At 31.1% G+C, this 18,832-nt stretch overlaps 3 protein-coding genes across 3 annotated transcripts; 2 read left to right on the top strand and 1 right to left on the bottom strand.

The window, feature by feature from the left end:
* The first annotated feature begins 211 nt into the window (after window positions 1–211).
* Window positions 212–1,689, top strand: LOC124529955 (lactosylceramide 4-alpha-galactosyltransferase-like). The gene is made up of 3 exons (XM_047103912.1): window positions 212–1,108; window positions 1,236–1,363; window positions 1,454–1,689. The coding sequence occupies exons 1-3, from the start codon at window positions 411–413 to the stop codon at window positions 1,675–1,677; spliced, it is 1,050 nt and encodes a 349-aa protein (XP_046959868.1). The 5' UTR covers window positions 212–410; the 3' UTR covers window positions 1,678–1,689.
* Window positions 1,690–5,341: 3,652 nt separating this feature from the next.
* Window positions 5,342–5,986, bottom strand: LOC124530044 (40S ribosomal protein S24). The gene is made up of 2 exons (XM_047104021.1): window positions 5,835–5,986; window positions 5,342–5,728 (listed from the first exon to the last, which is right to left on the bottom strand). The coding sequence occupies exons 1-2, from the start codon at window positions 5,882–5,884 to the stop codon at window positions 5,380–5,382; spliced, it is 399 nt and encodes a 132-aa protein (XP_046959977.1). The 5' UTR covers window positions 5,885–5,986; the 3' UTR covers window positions 5,342–5,379.
* Window positions 5,987–9,373: 3,387 nt separating this feature from the next.
* Window positions 9,374–16,886, top strand: LOC124529778 (monocarboxylate transporter 9-like). The gene is made up of 6 exons (XM_047103686.1): window positions 9,374–9,642; window positions 11,299–12,827; window positions 13,252–13,731; window positions 14,477–14,698; window positions 15,906–16,191; window positions 16,729–16,886. Exons 2-6 carry the CDS (start codon window positions 11,583–11,585, stop codon window positions 16,884–16,886), a joined length of 2,391 nt encoding a protein of 796 aa, XP_046959642.1. The 5' UTR covers window positions 9,374–9,642; window positions 11,299–11,582.
* Window positions 16,887–18,832: the final 1,946 nt, after the last annotated feature.

Raw genomic sequence — 18,832 nt, 5'->3', positions numbered from 1 at the left:
GGAAACATCGGTTTATATATAAATATATAGAATATATGTCAATGAATTAATGGTCCTGGCTATAGTAGGACCAACTGTTGATTCACGCGATGTTCTATGTCTTAAGCCGCATCAACTACATAAATGTGATATAGATACACATACACAACTTGTTACACGGTTGTGAGTTGACGCCTCTCCTTATTTTGGCAAACGTTTATCCGTATTAAACAAAAAAATATTCGTATTATTTTACCAAAAATGACATTAAAACATTTGTTTCAATATCATGTGAAAAGAAGTAGGCATAGTGCATTGTGTAGTTTACAAAATTTCTTTACAAAATAAGTGAATGCCTTTTATAAGCAGTTTTAAAGTAATTCTTACCGTTATTAATTAATTTTTACCTTTATTAGCATTTTTTATAAGTAATGTACTGGTTACAAAAGTTTAAGGGAACTATGAATGTCAGAAGATTATTCAAGAGAACTAAACAAAAAGTTACGTTTTTTATATTATTAACAATTTCTGGATTACTATTCTTATGTACAATCTTGGCGCCGGAATTCTCTTCGGGTCCATCAGTCGACATATCGTGCCACTTTGTTAGCAATCATTCTTTGCCAATGTTGAGAGAAAATGATTCTTTGCCAATTAGGTCTATATTTTTCATAGAACCATCCTGTGTTAGTAATTTGACATCAAGACAATCTTGTGCAATCGAATCAGCTGCTAACTCCAACCCGAATTGGCAAATCAACGTCATATTTTCGGGAATGTCTTTTCAGACAGCCGATAATCTGACACAATTTAAGAAATCGAAGAATATAAAATTCTGGAAAATTAATATCGAAGAATTTTCAAAAGAGACTCCGTTCGAGGAATTTGTTACTAGTGGTATTTTGAAAAGATGTCATTGGGGCGTCGAACGGACTCTGGACGTATTAAAATATTTAATGTTACGAAAATGGGGTGGAATATATATTGACTTCGATATGATTGTAGCAAGACCTTTGGGAACGTTAGCAAGGAATTGGGCAACTCGAGAAAATGAGGAAGAAATAGCTGATGGAATTATTGGATTTTCCAAAGACAAAATAGGCAAAAGTGTTGCTGAATCTGCAATGCGGTATGTATTATTCCACTTCGATATTTTTTATTATGAGTCTCAATTTGCATTATTAATTTTAACTGAAAAAAGATACATTATATTTTAATATTGTATATACTAAAATTATTTGTCTTTTCTGTTTCAGAAATATTCAATCTAATTTAAAAAATTATAATTTTTGCAAAAGTCATCGCTTGCAAATAATGAATGGAGTTCTTCAAGGCATGTGTTCGACGCCTGATGCAAAATTTATGTCTTCCGCAACTTGTAATGGTAAATAATATTCATATATTTAACATTAGTTTAATGATCACGAGACATAATTTGCCAAAAATTGTATTTAATCGTTGTGCTTTTTTTCAGGTTTCGAAGTGTACGGGTCACATTTCTTCTACCCTATTCTAAAGGAGAGTGCCCGGGATTTCTTTAAGCCAGGAGAAATACGAAACCATAATGCTTATACTTACTATCTAGGGGGACGTGATACTAAAGTTTACAAGGCGAAGAAAAGTTCGCCCTTAAACAAATTGGCAAAGAAATACTGCCCTAAAACTTATGTCCTATACAGCAACGACTTTGGCTTCTAATTTGTAAATATTGTAAATGTATTGAAATTTTAACATGTATTTAAAATTAAGGTAGGTATTAAGGTATAACAGAATTAACGAGTTTCAATTTTTTTCAATAAAAAATGTAATAAAACATTTAATAAAATACATAACGTTTTTTAATAATATATACACACCTTAATCGACTCCAATCGAAATTGCAGTAATTAAATTTAGGCGGAGGGCACGTATTAATGCTTTAAGAAACATTAACCATTCCTTATACCCTTGGGATTTGAGATGTCGTGTTACCTACAATTACACTGGCGCTTTTGCCTTCAATCTGTTTGGTGGTAAAATATTTGATGGGCAGGTGGTCCTACTTTCTATTACCTTGATAATGTGTATGTAAAATTTAATGATTGCCTGTACACAGTCGTCACAAGTAAACAAACTCATTCAAAACAACATTTTAATACAAATTTACAATATTTAGGGTTCCACAAGATGATTGTTAGTTGTACTGACTTAAGTAAAGAATCTAGATCTTCTCTAGTTCTTTGTTTTCCAAATCTGTGTTATCTGTTATTCATTATAATCTGTGTACAGTTATTTACGATGTCAAATGTCAATGTACAATAGTCAAATAATTTGGATTTTTGACAGAATTACGAAATTCATAATAAACATTATAATTTAAATTTTAAACACTACATCTTTAGTCTATTTTGTATAGATCAATTCTAGTAAAATATATATAACAGAACTACAAACGATTTATGTATCATTAATTGTATGTTACTCAATTTAGACAACCATGACAACGATTATCTTAGCTGCAAAACTAACTTCTGATGAAAGTAAAATACTTACTTGAATTAAAAAAACTGAAACTACTTAAAATAAAAAGTAGATACAACCAAGTGAGACTCTAATTTGTTCACTATAAACATTAGTAAATCTAAAAAAATAATTTTAAATTAAAGGTTTTTGTTAAAGTAACAATATCCTAAAGGAGTTTTATGTTAGTTTTAGTGTCCTGTGCAAAAAATATTGTTTTAAATACATTGATATTATCGCCGGGAACATTAAAATTATATTAAACATGGACGTTTGTGCACTAGTTCAATCGAAGTAAAATGAATGTGATTGTTATTCTTGTATATAAAAAAAACATGTTTCTATGCTGTCTAGAAATCAAATGGGTTAAAGATTATTCCTTGTATTCTCAATTATAGCAATTAAATCTAAGATCTATGTTCTGCCTTGTGCCTAAAATACACAGACTAATACTACTACTAATCACCCTTGACTAACAGAATGGGTAATGTTTTTCCTAAGTTGTACAAAGCCTTCAATCCTTGTCATCAATGAACATTAAATACATATCAGTTAACTTAAATAAATATTATATTTATTATATATTGTTCTCAGAATTTAATCATGAGATTAATAGAATATTATTAATCTAATTGATTAAATTATGCTTCAAGACATTAATCTATCTGGATCATGTAAATAAAATAGTTTTATCTACAAGAGTTATTGAAACATCGAATATATTTTGTCTAACTTCAATTGTCCCATAATATGTTCTAATAGTATTATGGTCCCGAGTTTGAAATCAGAGTCATGTCAATAAAAATGATTTTCTTTTCTTATTAAACTTTTTTCAACTGATTTGCACTGACACATATTTCTGTTACACAATTCTCTTTATTGTATAGTGTTCATCTATACATATATAAAAAATTGGAGTGTCTGTAATATTAAAATAGCCCTTTTTTACTCAATGCATATGTATGTATACACGGTACATAAACTAAAATAACGTTTTTTACAATTGTTGTCGGTCTGTTTGTTCTGGCTAACCTCTGGAACGGCTGGACCGATTTTGATGGGACTTTCACTGGCAGATAACTGATGTAATAAGGAGTACCTACAATATTTTTTTGTTAAATTCAAATGTGCACAAGGTCGCGGGCACAGTTAGTATATAATACGTATAATGTCCACTATCAGTGGATCCTGATAGTGGACATTATATGGTCATGTATATAGGAATATCATATATCTTTCTCTGAATATCATCAGTTTATTAGATTGATTCACATATCACACAGGAGCACTATTCACTTGTGTGTGTTGTACCATACCGCACTCACACGCATTATGGCTTGCTGGAACATGAGAGGACCCATGCTGGAGCTCGGCTGCAAGATGTCCAGCTACCTTAGTCAACTTTTCCTAACTGGCCTCACAAAGTTACTCACCTGTCCCTGGGTTACATATGTGATATTTGTAAATCTTGATATAGAGAATTTAGATTTGGAGAAGTAAAGAAATCTTATACATTTTATTCACTAAAAGTTCTGATTTAACAGAATATTATTTTTTACCATAAGTGTACAGTTTAATTTGTATGTTTATGTTATGATGTTGTATGAAAAATCTTACAAACAGTAAGAGAGAGGGGTTTTTAATTGCAATGAAATAATAGTTTAATTACACTAGGCAACAAAAAAAGTATTTATCATTATTCCAGAGATCTGATTGGGTGTTCTGAACCTCCATGCGATAGAAAACTTAGAACAGGAAATGAAAGATCTCAGTTAAGTAAAATTTTAAAGAGAAACAGATTTTTAATTTAAACAAGTTTTTGGAAATATTTTAAACTAAATGTGTTATGTTAAGACATTAAAAATCAACTTTTTTTATCCTTTTAGCCTGTCTGTCGTAAGAAGAGGTTGGTATCTCTTTAATCAAGAATCAAACAGTAGTCCGCAAGCATTGCAGTGGTCCATTTTCCCTGATAACTCTTTTCAATTGAAGCAATATCTTGATGGAAGTGCTCATCATAGAGTGATTCTTTAATGACATAGTGTAACCCGATTCTTTATCTAACATTTGATATATAAGACTGGATTAGGTGGAGTAGACAGGATTAGGTGGTCGTTTATTTTCAGTACAATATTTTATGTACTTGGTTTGAAATCCTAGAAGTAAAGCAACCACTTTCAAGTCAGCACATATTGCCCATTGATGTTCACTATATTTTATTTTGTGGGGTTCTTAGATGTGCTTGCCACTAGGAAGTCTTCATCTGCCTCATCAGAATCTGAAGTAGTACTTGAGTGTTCAATGTGATTTGGGGGCTTAGATGCCGTTAAGATCTTCCGAATGTGGTATTGGATTTGTTAGGGAAGACACCTCTCCGTAACTTACTGACTGCTTAGATTTCTAAAATCTTTAACATCCATTACACAAAATAATAAGACATTAAAATAAATTGAATTAAATGAGTTTCACTTATATATCAATCATATGATTTAGTTTTACTTGCATACAACTTAGTAATACTTAGTCTCGTTTGAAATACTGTTGAAGCTTGAAGCTATAGCAAAGGCTACAAAATTAACCTAGTTGGATCTGAATCATTATGTAGCACTTTTAATAACTTAGTTTTCAAACTAAGTAAAATCATATTATCCATCACACAGTGAGTTCACAATAAGTTACAATAGGAAATTTATTAAATATAACAAGAGCTCATTCAAAAACAAATCTGAAAAACTAATTATAAAACTACTCTTTATGGAAAGTACTGATTGTATATATGAATCTACAAATAACCTAACACTATGTGTAATTCAATAAAGTTTAGCTGGTTATTATCTTAGGAGGTGTAAATACAAAGACGAAATGTATTTTTTTCTTTATTTACTTACAAATATAAACAGATTACTTCTTGGCGCTGGCTCCCACCTTGGATTTCTTTGTACCACGCACCTTCTTCATTCTGTTCTTACGTTCCTTACGCTGTTTGCATGTTGGCCTCTTCTTCTCATACAATCCGTGGCGTGTTAGTCTGTGCTTAGGCTCAAACTTCTTAGCCAAGTCCAGGGTATCGTATATTAAGGCGAAACCGGTCGATTTGCCACCTCCGAAATTTGTTTTAAAGCCGAACACGAACACGACATCAGGTGTCACCTTGTACATTTTCGCGAGCTTTTCACGGATTTCAGTTTTGCTAACGGTCGGTTTGCCTGGGTGGAGGACATCGCAAACCATCTGCTTGCGCGCCAACAACCTGGAATATCACAAAAGTTGTCACACATAACCTGTCATGGTAGCAACCATCCATTTCGCATATCACAACATGTTTCTTCGAAAAATCCAATGTTATGCACAATTACCTGTTGGTCATAAATTTGCGAGTGCGAATCGTCGCTGTTCCTTCACTCATTTTGGATTATTTTAGAGAATTCGGCGCGATACACGCACGTGTCTCTAACAACTTCACCAGGAAAAAGAACGTGTTAGTGTTGCTGTAAGCAATTTTAAATTTATTACCACAATAATATATTAAAATAATTATTATTGTTTAATAATTTATATTTTACCGGTTATTATAAAATTAAATGTAATTACAATAATTAGTTACTTTTTAATTAAATTTATTGACTCAATAATATTTACATTCATTTTATTTTTGAACATTTTTTATGCTAGCAATACGCTTAGAAATAAATGCAGATAATGATAAAAATATGTATTCCGAAGCATTTCTTTTTTTTAAATTAAACATTTTAGCGACTATATTTTAGGATAAAATAAAATCCATAGAAAAACTACTATTTTTGTCATAAAGATATTTTGCTTCATAGAAGTTAAGAATGAATATGTTGTCTTCATTTCAGTCATACTGACAAACTCAAATTCTGTCTTATATAAATTATAATATACAAAATCATATTTTGTATAGTGATTATGTAAGGAATGGGGGCAAATCAAAACTTATTTAGTTTTTTTTTAGTATGGTCATAATTTATAAAGATAAAGGTGTTACCATACTAATTTAAATTTAGTCTTAGTGCGATGTTTTTTTTCTTATTTTTCATTATAAAAATTGAAACTATATAAGGTTTATAGGTTTTCTATTTACAATTATATAAGAGAAATACTATGGACTAATAACAAGATTTCTAATAAATTATGAGTCAGTTTTCAATTTCAAGGGGGTTAAGCTAGTATGAATTTTATCCGTACAAAGTCGCTTTATTAAACAAATTATCTCGGTAACAAATAAATTGGACAAAACGTTAATATAATTAAGATATTTACTTGTTATTTTTTTCTTTTGAAGTTTTTTATTTTACACAAAAGATTTTTTCTCTTTTATAATTTGTCAAATAAATTTGGAAACTAACATAGCAAAAAATATACAGAATAGCAAATTGCATTGCTATTGTAATTTTGCAGGCGTTCGTATTTCAATACGCCTTAGTTGCACAAGAAGTTATTACTATAAAATTATTCAGGCGAAGTTGCAAAGCAAATATTTGTTTTGAAATATTATGAGAGCACTTAAAGTAACGATGTTGGTTGTATACACATAATGACTCGTTAAAAGTAATGCCCTAACCGTTGCTATGAAAGCCTAACTATATAAAATGTATGTTGAGATATTAAATACTATATATTGTTAATCCACCGGATTTCTCATCAGTGATATATTTGAAATATTTAGCTTGTTATGTTTGATAATCTGATGTTTAAATATCGTTATCGTCCTGCTACAAAACCAAGCATTTGACGTCAATAGCTTTAAATAAGTTGAAGTCCATAGCGGAATCGTTACTTATATTATAAATGCGAAAGTAGGTTTGTTGGCTTGTTACGATTTATGTTGTAACTACTTCTTTGATCATCAATAAATGAACATAAATATTAGTTTTCAGGATTAAACAAAAAAATATTGGATACTTAAGACCTCACCTCCTTACATAATACCTACGTGATAAAACAGTAATTTGTTCTTCATATATTTAGTTAACAGCAGTTTCCACAATTATTTTAGGATATTAATACTGTTTATAGATACTAAAATAATAAGATGGAGATATGGTGATGGTTTCTAAAAACTTACTTTGCGAAGACTTCCAATCAAATAGATGACTGCAGTGGCGGAATGCCATTGGTTATAGAGAGTACAGCACAATGAAAGTTTGCGAAATGTCTAATTACGATAAGTGTTTTAAGCTTAGCATAAGATTTTGTCAACAAAAGACTTTCATAGAAAACGAGATGGTATGTATTAATCAAAAACTTAGTAAGAAAGCATATCGTTTCAAATTAGCTAATAAAGTAATATAGCTAAGTAAGTTAGCTATATAATGTAAAAAGTAATAGCAATTTACGTCGTCAATATCAATATACTTAAGTTTACAAGGCGGTAACATCTCTACCTAAACCTTCAGGCGAAGGAAATGGTCTAGTGAGAAGTTTTGTATGAAGTTAATAAATGATGTTTTAGGTAAATACGTACATGCATCATTGTAGTCTTTTTAACTACATGAAAAAAATTAAGACAAATTTATTTGGAAAGCTGTTTGCGAGACGTCACTTTTTAAAAATTTCTTTGTTAATGAAAGTTAGTTAGTACTTTCGAGGTGTTTAATTCAAAAATATCATACTAGGAATACCACAATTACGAAGAACTAGTAGCCGCCCGCGGCTTCGCTCGTTTTAGGGTGTTGGTTGTCATATGTCAGGAAAAAAGAAGTAGCCTATGGCATTTCTTGGAGTTCAAGTTTGCTTCATACCAAATTTAATCAATTTATTTTGAACGGTTTGGTCGTGAAAGAGTGACAGACGGGCAGAGTTGAATTTCACACTTATAATATTAATATAGATATTGTTATGGATTATGAAAATAAAAGTAATTAAATCGTAAAATATTTTTAGTGCATTTCATAACTTATTATAATGTCAATAAAAAGACAATGTAATTTTCTGTGCGTTGATGCCTAAAAAAACTATAAGGTTTTCGTGATCGTTAATGGTAGGTACTCCTAAAGGTTAATGTAAGGGAATATGTCATGTGTGTATAGAAAATTTGGGGTTGCTTTTTTAATGTTCGTTTATTTGAATAAGTCTTTATGGCTGATAATATTCAGGTTCTATCTGATATGTTAAACCTCTGACATTATTAGTTTGTAAAAAGGTTTAATAGAAATATAAGCTTTTTAAAATAGCAATATTTTTTATTGCTGTAGGTGAGTGGCCAGTGTAAGTGCAGACACCAGGAATATGACATTTGTAATCCACAAGTTCGTTGACTTTGCCCGTCAAATTTCGAGAAAAAAAAAGTATATGCAAGCTCTGCAGTGAACAATATATGTATGTGTATTAGCTTATTTAATTAAAAATAAATAATCATTTTCAAATCGTTCAACTGATATAAATGAAGTTATTGATCTTATTTAATAATAACTAGCGACCCGCCCCGGCTTCGCACGGGTGCAATACTAATACTAAATATACTACAGAATTTATGTATTTCGACATCCCAATACAAACTTCTAAAATTGTCAGTGTTTCTTTACTATATTGTCTATGTTTTATATACAAAGACCTTCATCTCGAATCACTCGATCTATTAAGAAAAAGAAAAACCGCATCAAATTCCGTTGCGTAGTTTAAAAGACTTAAGCATACCAAGGGACATAGGGACAAAGAAATGTCTTTTTTTATACTATGTAGCGATAAGAAATATTATAGCAAACAAAGAACATCTGTATTATTTAATTTTCTAAAGTATCATTTAGAATATCTGTATACAGGTTGCTAAATATTATATATACAATAACTATGAACTTATTATTATGTATATATATTTATATAGCTGTACGCATATCATGTTCTATTATTTATATTATGTTGTTTCATTAGAGAGTTACCGTCATGATCGTCACGAACAATCAACGTTAAACTGAATTAGTACGTTTTGGTTCTGAGTCTCACAGCTACAACCCCAGAGGGGGCATTTCATAGTCAGGGGTATGGGGAAGTCTACGTCATGATCCACCCCATATCGATCGCAGTTGGCGCCAGTATTATATAGTAAACCGCCTGAACTGTGATGTATTTCAACTGAAGACGGCGCTGCAAGCTGATCTGATTTCGTCAGACATCTTTAATTCTTCTTTATTTCACTTACAAGTAAGTTAAGTGTTTTTATTTATTAAACTCTATATTAAAATGCTTTAATAATTCAAAAATGTAAAGATTGTTTTACAATTTGTTCAGTGATTTTAATAATGTTTTATTTTAAAAGAGTCATTTATTATTAAGGGTATGTTTATGAATTACATAAAATTAAGTGAGGTTACAGCGTATATTTACTGAAATACAAGAAATGAAATACAATGAGTTTTGCCCGGCGTAAAATTTTTTGAAGTTATGTATTTATTTTTTAACTTAATGACATTTATTTTTTATTTTTAAACATCTTATTATTTCCCTGTACATGAATATTTTATAAATGCTTTTTTATAATCCTTTTCGACTAGATTTTTAGCCGAGTTAAAACAAGGAGTCACAATTTTTTTTATTAACACCAATAGCTTCGTCATTTATAAACCAATTTTGAAAAATACTTTTTGATGAATTTTTGTGTCTTTTGATTTTGTTAAAATCACTAGGGGTGAAAAAATGCATAATAAATTTTTTTTTTGCGGACTTGAATTTTTTCAGTGTCAGAGTATTTTTTTTTCAATTACATATATATTTCTCAAACTCTACTAATAACCCTTAGCTTCCTCATTTCTTATCTCCTTAACCTGACGATAGTTGACAGTAATTGAAGACACAATTTGTATGTAGGTACTATTCTTTATTTAACTTTTTTTTTTCTAGCAAACAAATATTGTATATACTTTCATTTTATGCCATCAATGATCAATGACTTTCATTTTCTGCAATTTAATGTTTCATAATTTAAACGTATGATTTACTAGAGTTATAAGTTAGACTTACATATGACGTTCATTAATTTAAATAAAAGATAAATCCCACATTACTTAAAAACTCTTTAATTAAACGTTTAAATATTTATTCAAATTAAGACAAAATAGTTTCTATACCAATTTAACGATTATCAATGGGAAAATCAATTAGATTCAGCGTATTAACATTCAATGGCGATACTAAGATCAGTTGCTAATCAGATATTTAGAATAAAATAGTTACCTACAATAATATATGCAATCATGGAAGGATATTTTAATATATCTTAACTTAAATCAAAATATTCTTTATTCAAGATAACCTATAAAAGGATTTAAATAATTATACCAAGCATCTCATATTACATTTTGCTACTATTATAAATGCGAAAGTTTTTGAGGATGGATGTATGTATGTATGTTTGTTACTATGTCACGAAAAAACTATTGAACGGCTTTGAATGAAATTTTACAATAATTTAGGTGATACATTAGAATAACACAAACGCTATAATTTAGATTTATTTTATGTAATTTGGCCATAATATAACGTTGAAATAAAAATATCACGTTATTAACATCTGTAACATTTTAACCATCTTGATTAAAAAGATGGTAAATGTTTAAAATATCTTAATTCGTATACTGAGCGAAGATTGGAAAAATTGTATGTATATCATATATACATTATGAGATTGCAATAACTTAAAACTATTTACTATTCAGCAAATCGTTTTTCCGCGTGACTACATTATATATGTAAGAAAAACGATATTTTTATATTGATAGCGTCAGGTCAAGGTTGGGCACGCCTCGTCAAAGGGCTTCGTGCGTTTGCATTAATAATATAAGTATACAAAACTTCTTTCAGATGCTCGAACTACGGCTTTCGTGACAGCCCTGGCGATTTAAACGTGACGCAGCCCTGCGTCACTGTTACGTATATTTTTATATGGGTGACATTTGTATTGACGCTTGCCTCCACATCCGATTATTAATGGTCCTGGATCAAAATAAACCGATAACACTCAAGTTAAATAGTGCGGCGAGACAGTCTTGTCGCTATTCAGCTAGGGATCCAAGATTAAGAAGTTAATTATCCCCAGAGAAGCTACCGCCAGTATTATTCTTTAAAGTAGTATACGAATAAATATAATGGAAACTGAACAAGAAAGCCCAAGCGTGGTTTTTAGAAACAGAGTTAATCGTGAGAAAATAAGAGCACAAGATGCAGTTCGAGAATCACTATTGACAGATACTACTTCAGGAATTGTCAAGGGCGATGATGATTCGACCAGTATTGGTACTGCTTCTTTCTCCAGTCCCGAAATAGAAGTCAGTAATAGGGAATTTAATAAAGAATTCCGAAACGAAAAAGTACGTAAAAGTGTACAATACGAAGAAGACTTTGATGGAATCAATGGTAGTGATGAAAATAATTATAACAATCAATTGACTAAATATGCAATCGAAGGAGTTGATGCTGGAAAAACTAAATTAGAAGATGAAAAGCTTATAACGAGTAATGAAAAAAAGATTATTATACCCGATGGGGGTTGGGGATGGGTTGTAGTCGGGTCATCATTTGTAATATCTATGATTGCTGATGGGATTAGCTTCTCTTTCGGCTTGCTTTACATTGAGTTTTTGGATGAATTTAAAGCAAGTAAATCAACAACTGCTTGGATAGGCAGTCTGTTTATTGCTGTGCCGTTGTTATCTGGACCAGTTATGAGCGCACTCGTAGATCGCTATGGTTGTCGGAGTATGACAATTTTGGGAGGAATAATTTCTACATTAGGTTTTGTACTTGCTTCAATTTCAACTACCTTGGAGATGATGTTGATAACTTTCGGTGTCATAGCTGGATTAGGCCTTGGGCTCGTTTACGTTACCGCAGTGGTTTCAATTGCGTATTGGTTTGATAAGAAAAGAAACCTAGCTGTGGGCCTAGGAGCATGTGGTACGGGTGTAGGCACTTTTTTGTACGCTCCAATGACTCAGTACTTTATTGAAGAGTATGGATGGAGAGGAACAATTCTTCTCCTATCGGGAACGCTGTTAAATTTGTGTGTGTGCGGTGCAGTCATGCGAGATCCAGAGTGGTGGATATTGGAGCAGAAAAAGCATAGAAATGGCAAAGATGAGAATAAAGAAGATGCCAAATCAAAACTCTCCAGTTCTGTTTCTGTTGCTTATGGTTCTGATTCAGACGTTCTCACTCACGGAAAAAGTATGAAACGTTTGATTAATAAAGGTTTCGCTCCTGACACGGTGATAAAAGATGAAGTTCTTAGTATACTTCGACGTGAGAATTTGCTTTTATCGAACACACAATACAAAAAGCCAAGATCTGTGTCATTAGATCATATACCAAGTCACCAAAATTATGCTAATAAGGTAAGTAGACTATACCTATGTGACATTTTATATTATTTCGATCTTGCTTGTCCTTTGAATTTGGTAAGAATTTTTGCAATGTATTTCTAATTATCTATAATTCTTACCGCTGCCATAATGTCCAAACTCTTATTGATTCCTCGTGATAAAATAGTTATACTTCTCTAAGAACGGCATTCATATTGCTAATTCGTCCTTTTCGGGTCTCATCGATCTTTGCTAAAGATATATATTATTGCCTTTTATATTTAATAACACTATCAGTTAGATCAAGGATTAATCGTATATTATTCGAGATTTTATCTTTTAATCTTAGCTGGTATCAAAGATATCAATATCAATGCGTACTCAATGACTTACAACATCCGTTAATAAATGTTAAAAATAAGTTTATTTATTACAAAAATATATTTCATTTTTGCAGAAGCCGGATTGCATTTTAAAAACGCAAGAAAGAAACGATACTAACAACAGCAATACCGAAGTTAAATGTACCTCTTTTGAAAGCAACTCCTTGGAAAAGAAAGATATGGCCAAAGACAATTCACAAATGGTAACCTTTACTTCAGAAGCATTACAGAGAACACGTTCGGAAAAAATAGAACATCGCAATGAAACTATTATAGAAAACCATGAATCACAGCATCCAATTCTTGATGAAGTAAAAACATCATCAAAGAAAGATAATAAGCCATTATTAAAACAGGACAGCAAGGAGAGCAAACGCGATTGGTTTAAAAAGCAATTATCAATTAATCACCATTATTTAAATGATCTCAAAATGCCCTTAAACTCCATTAGCCATAGAAACGCTATGCTTAACATCAAAAGGTATAAATTAAAGGCTTCATCTTGTCCGGATATCTTCAAGAATTCAATGATAACAGTCAATGAACAGGAAGAGGTAATATACAACACTTTTTTAAGTCATGTTTAAGTACACTATCCAATTTACTTAACCCATAGATATTGGCGCTGTAAGAAATTTTAATAATTGTCCACATTAATCTTTGGTAGTTAAAGTGTTAAGCCTCTTGTGTCTGCTAGCTCACTCAACAAGCTGGACGACAGCCACACAATTTATTGCTATTTAGCTGAATATCTGATGAGTGACAACTAGAAGCTTTTGAATAATGGCCTAACACTAAGTATATTCAATATATAACTTAACATGTGGACATTAATAAATATTACACAGTTCATTACCCTTTTCTTCTCCGTCTGTTGACCTCCTTTTTGTTAATGATGTATGGACGAGATAAATAAAAAACAATTGAAATATGCGGTGGAGGAAGGGCTTTATGCAAACCCGTCTGGGTAGGTACTACCCACTCATCAGTTATTCTACCCCCAAACAAGGGTGAGTGAGTCAGTGTAACTACAGGCACAAGGGACATAACTTCTTAGTTCCCAAGGTTGGTGGTGCATTGACGATGTAAGGTATATTTAATATTTCTTACAGCGTCATTGTCTATGGGTGATGGTGACCATTTATGATCAGGTGGCCCATATGCTCGTCCGCCTACATATATCATAAAAAAATGCAATTCATATGTGTTTCTAAAAAAATCAATAATGATTATGGTCGAATCTTGTGAAATAGTTAATTACTGGAAGCTATAATTATTCTTTTTTTAATTTTTGAATAGCATTGGACTGCAGATTGTGTCAGCTGCCTCGCTGATATGTTCAATGTATTACTTTTCAAAAAGATAACTTTCAATCTCCTTTGCTTCGGCACTATCATCATCTTCGTATGGTTTATCGTGCCTTACTTCTACCTCGCTGAGCATATGATACAAAAGGGATATTCTGAAGATGACGGCGCTTTCATGTTGAGTTTAATTGGAATTACTAATACAATTGGAATGGTACGTATCTTTTTTTAATATATCTTAACTATGCAATATTTATAGCCTAGTATAGTACGACACAACTTAGATGTAGCATCGGCAAATTCAATGAAACCGATTACTGCAGATTTCTACAACTCATAGAAATAGCTACTTATCGCGCCATTCGACACTATTTGTCGCTATAAATTCTCCAACCCTACCGAACCCAAGAAGTGCATGTAAATCAATGTGTCAAATTGACGAATAAATTATGTCATATGACATTACAAGTTATTACGTTCGCGTAAAGACCATATTCACTAAATATTGATAACTTGGGATAGTGTACTTAATTCGGATGTGATCGGTTTTACGAATTTTGCCGATGCTACGCCTAAGTGGTGTAGTACTGTAATATTCTTTGTAGTTTAGTCCGGCTGTAACCGGATACAATGCCTCTGTATAAATACCGGATATTAAGTGTCCTTCGCTTATTGATGCTCCCACCAATAATGCCATCTAAGCATTTATACTACCTGTAACTGTAATCAGTCACTCATTATTCAAAACAAAAAATTGACACCTTTGGGATCGCAAATTTTATTCTTCGACTAAGAATCAGTTCTCAACATCAGTAGAAGTAACGCTCCACTAATATTGAGGGTTATAGAAGGAGGAGGATAAGAGAGCTGTATGAAGAAAATAACCGACAACAATATTAAAGTTAGACCTCATCAGTTCCCAAACGACATGTTTAAATTTAACCAAATCATTTAGCATTGAAAATGAACTTGTGAAAGTCGTGTTTGTGCCAAATTCTTGCGATTTTCGCGTCAAAATTTATTTTAAGCACTGGTTTTAACAAGGTTTTAGTTATTTTCGTGTTTAGATACAAACAGTTATATAAAAAATACTTGAATCATAGTGGCCTCGTAAATCTTTTGTGGGACAATGTTTACGCTTTTACAATCGTCCCTAAATAACAATTCACTAAAATTATATAATTATGTTAATAAGTAACAAGAACTATAATAAAATTTTAGGAGTACCTAATTTACACCTGAGAGAATGCAAAAAATAACTTTTGGGCTTTTTAAATATCATATAAAAAAAAATAATAATCTCTCTATATTTCTGCAATTCGATGTATTTCTTTTCGAACCGTTATCCTTGCTTGATCTATATTGAATAAAAGTATTGAATCTTCAATTTTAGATAAATTTATTAAATATTGTTTTTTCAGGTGACTCTCGGTTGGATTGGCGATTTTCCAAATGTTTCCATTGGTAACCTTTACGCTGTCTGTCTCATTTTATGCGGAGCATCTGTTGCTGCAATACCTCCAGCTGCATCTAATTACTGGATTTTAGCCTCTATTTCTGCAGCGTTTGGGCTGCTATTTGCAGCATCCTTTACTTTTACTCCAAGTCTGTTGGTGAAATTAGTGTCATTGGATGACTTTACCTCTGCCTATGGATTGGTCTTGTTGGCTCAAGGAATAGGACATTTGATTGGACCACCATTGTCAGGTGAGTATACTTATGCTCATTATTGTTAATATCATCTCGTATCATACAATGACGTGATAACTTATAATAATTCATCATTCGTTAATGGTCAATCTCAGACCAGTGCTTGAACGTAGCAAATATGAACTTAAAATAAGTATTCATTTTATGAATATTGATGATTTCAAAAGTATGTTATTATAAAATTACAAAAGAGTTATGTTTAAATCATGCACATGATGTGCTTTATAAATTGCAAGAAAAAAATATGCTAAATTTCAACCGTATATATGGATATTTCTTTAAGTATTTACTGAATAAATTAGTTAACAATCTCCCTTGGGCTAGGCTCAGACTTAAAAGGAATTTGCTGGTAGATTAATTTCCAGTCGAATTGTGGATTTTATATGTATTCGTGGACGCCTTTTATACAAAAATAGGGAAATTTAAGTCCTATCTTGCAACTATTTCCTTAGATAAAGTTTGGCTCGTACTTGCTGGAAATCAAACAATATATAAATACATTGAAATTAATTAAAATATTTTATACCATTTTAGGTCTAATTTATGACTTAACATTATCCTGGGAGCTGTCGTTCTACTTGGCCGGTGGATGGATCATCGTGGCTGGAGTATTTATCTCCTTCATACATCCCATCAGAGTTTATCAGCAGAAGCGCTTACTGGCTGAAGAGTGTGAATCGAGCATGGCTTAAAACCAAACGGCTTATACAAGGAACATATTGTTCTGTAGGAAAATCATATGAAGTAATTATTGTTATGAATCCGTATAATGTATCAGTTACGTAGTCATTTTATTTACACCTATTCGCTTTGTATCACTAAAAATTTAGCTAAAAGTACATATGGCAACACTTTATAATTTCTCTGTCACGAATAATTTAAAATCGAAAATATTTTTTTCGAAATAGAGTTCATGATATTTGGCATTAATATTTATGAATTCGAAGATATATGTCAGGAGTTATTGAAGTATGTCTAATCGATTTTTACTAAATATATTTTAAGTCTAACTATGTAACCAGACTTATAGAGTATCTATGTAGACATAACAATATATATATATATATAAAACCTTATTTAAAATAATTCTCGAACCAATCAGCCTATGATATAATAATTTGAAAACGATCGTGAAAATTTAGGGAGTGATATGCTATAATGCTATAATGATTTTTCATAATTATAAAGTTTAAAGAACACATGGATCAAAATGGCCTATCACAGAAAGTCGGTTGTAACATTTCACAAGTGAAATACGAAACGATATATATAAGTATAAGGGTAGAACTGCTGAGGTCAAAGAATTCGTAAAACATTCCAAGCAGATTAGTTAATTGCTTACAATTAGAGCAATAAAGACAGTCTGTAAATATATAATGAGCCTTGCAATTTAAAGAATATGTACAGTCGGGGTAAGAAAAGATTCGTCAACTTAAGGTTTATTTTCGTGTGCTCAGTATCAGTGATAATCTGCTTTACCGATCGAGAATGACATGTAGCGTCACAATGATTTGATGTTTAGATTCAAGAGGTACTAAGACCTTAAGACTTGATGAAGAAATTAATTTGAAAACTGACGAAGGTTTTCTTACTCTGACTGTACATGCGTTAGATTGCAATGTCATTATGAAAGTTATTTTTTTGTTTTTATTATTAGCAAAATTTATTCTTATAAAATATTATTATATAGAAGTTACAACACTTGCTTAAAAACTGTATTATATTAGTTTGTATGTATTTAAAATTTTTAGACAATTATAATTTTTGTATTCGTACAACACAACTTGGTAGTATTTTAGACAAGCTGTAATCAGTGTTCAAATTTGATAAAGATCTTTTTACTTCTAGAAAGAACCACTTTCCTACGACAATTTTACTAACACAATATATTCAAAGTTTTTAACTATTTTCATATTATTATAAAACTATTTCCTGTATAAATAAAAATCTTTGACGTACTGAAATTGTAGTCGGTTTTCGAAATCAATTCAATTCCAAAGTTCCAAAGAAATGTATTCCAATGATTCTGGTAAGGACTTGTATAGATGAAGCATAATTTGATATTGTTATTTTTGATGAACATTTTTGTCAAAGATATCAATCAATCAATCCCCAGTGAACGGACCTTTACTGATGGTGTGTTCTAATCAATGAAGAAATCCATGATGAAATATGCCAAATATAAGTTCCCAAAACACATTATCAGCAGATTAATTTGGCTGTTATGGTTTCAAATCTTGTGTTCTGTGGATTGCTATCAAATCAAATCAAATAAATCAGTGTTATCGATCTATGCAGTAATACCATAACACTGATTTATCAACGGCAATTTTATCGATTCAGAATACATATTTGATAGCAACAGTTGCTATACTAAAACAATAAGTATTTAAAATCTTAGGAATATTTCTGCAGGAGTATTTATTTGTAAATAATATATTGCCCGCCAAACGTGTATTTATTGTTCACACTTTTACACGTTTACATTTCAGAACTTTTTAAATTTCTTGTTATTTAGATTTTGGCAAATATAATCGATTTTGGAAAATTCTTATTAACGTTAAATTTACAGGAGTTATTCAAGCATAAAAAATGTTCCTTTTTTGACCAGACACGGTAAATAAATGTTATTATTTGT

Source organism: Vanessa cardui, chromosome 5 (genome assembly GCF_905220365.1).
Source record: "Vanessa cardui chromosome 5, ilVanCard2.1, whole genome shotgun sequence".
Classification (NCBI taxonomy): Eukaryota; Metazoa; Arthropoda; class Insecta; order Lepidoptera; family Nymphalidae; genus Vanessa; species Vanessa cardui.
Note: the sequence above shows the minus strand (reverse complement) of the source record. Positions and strands in the feature narration are given on the sequence as shown.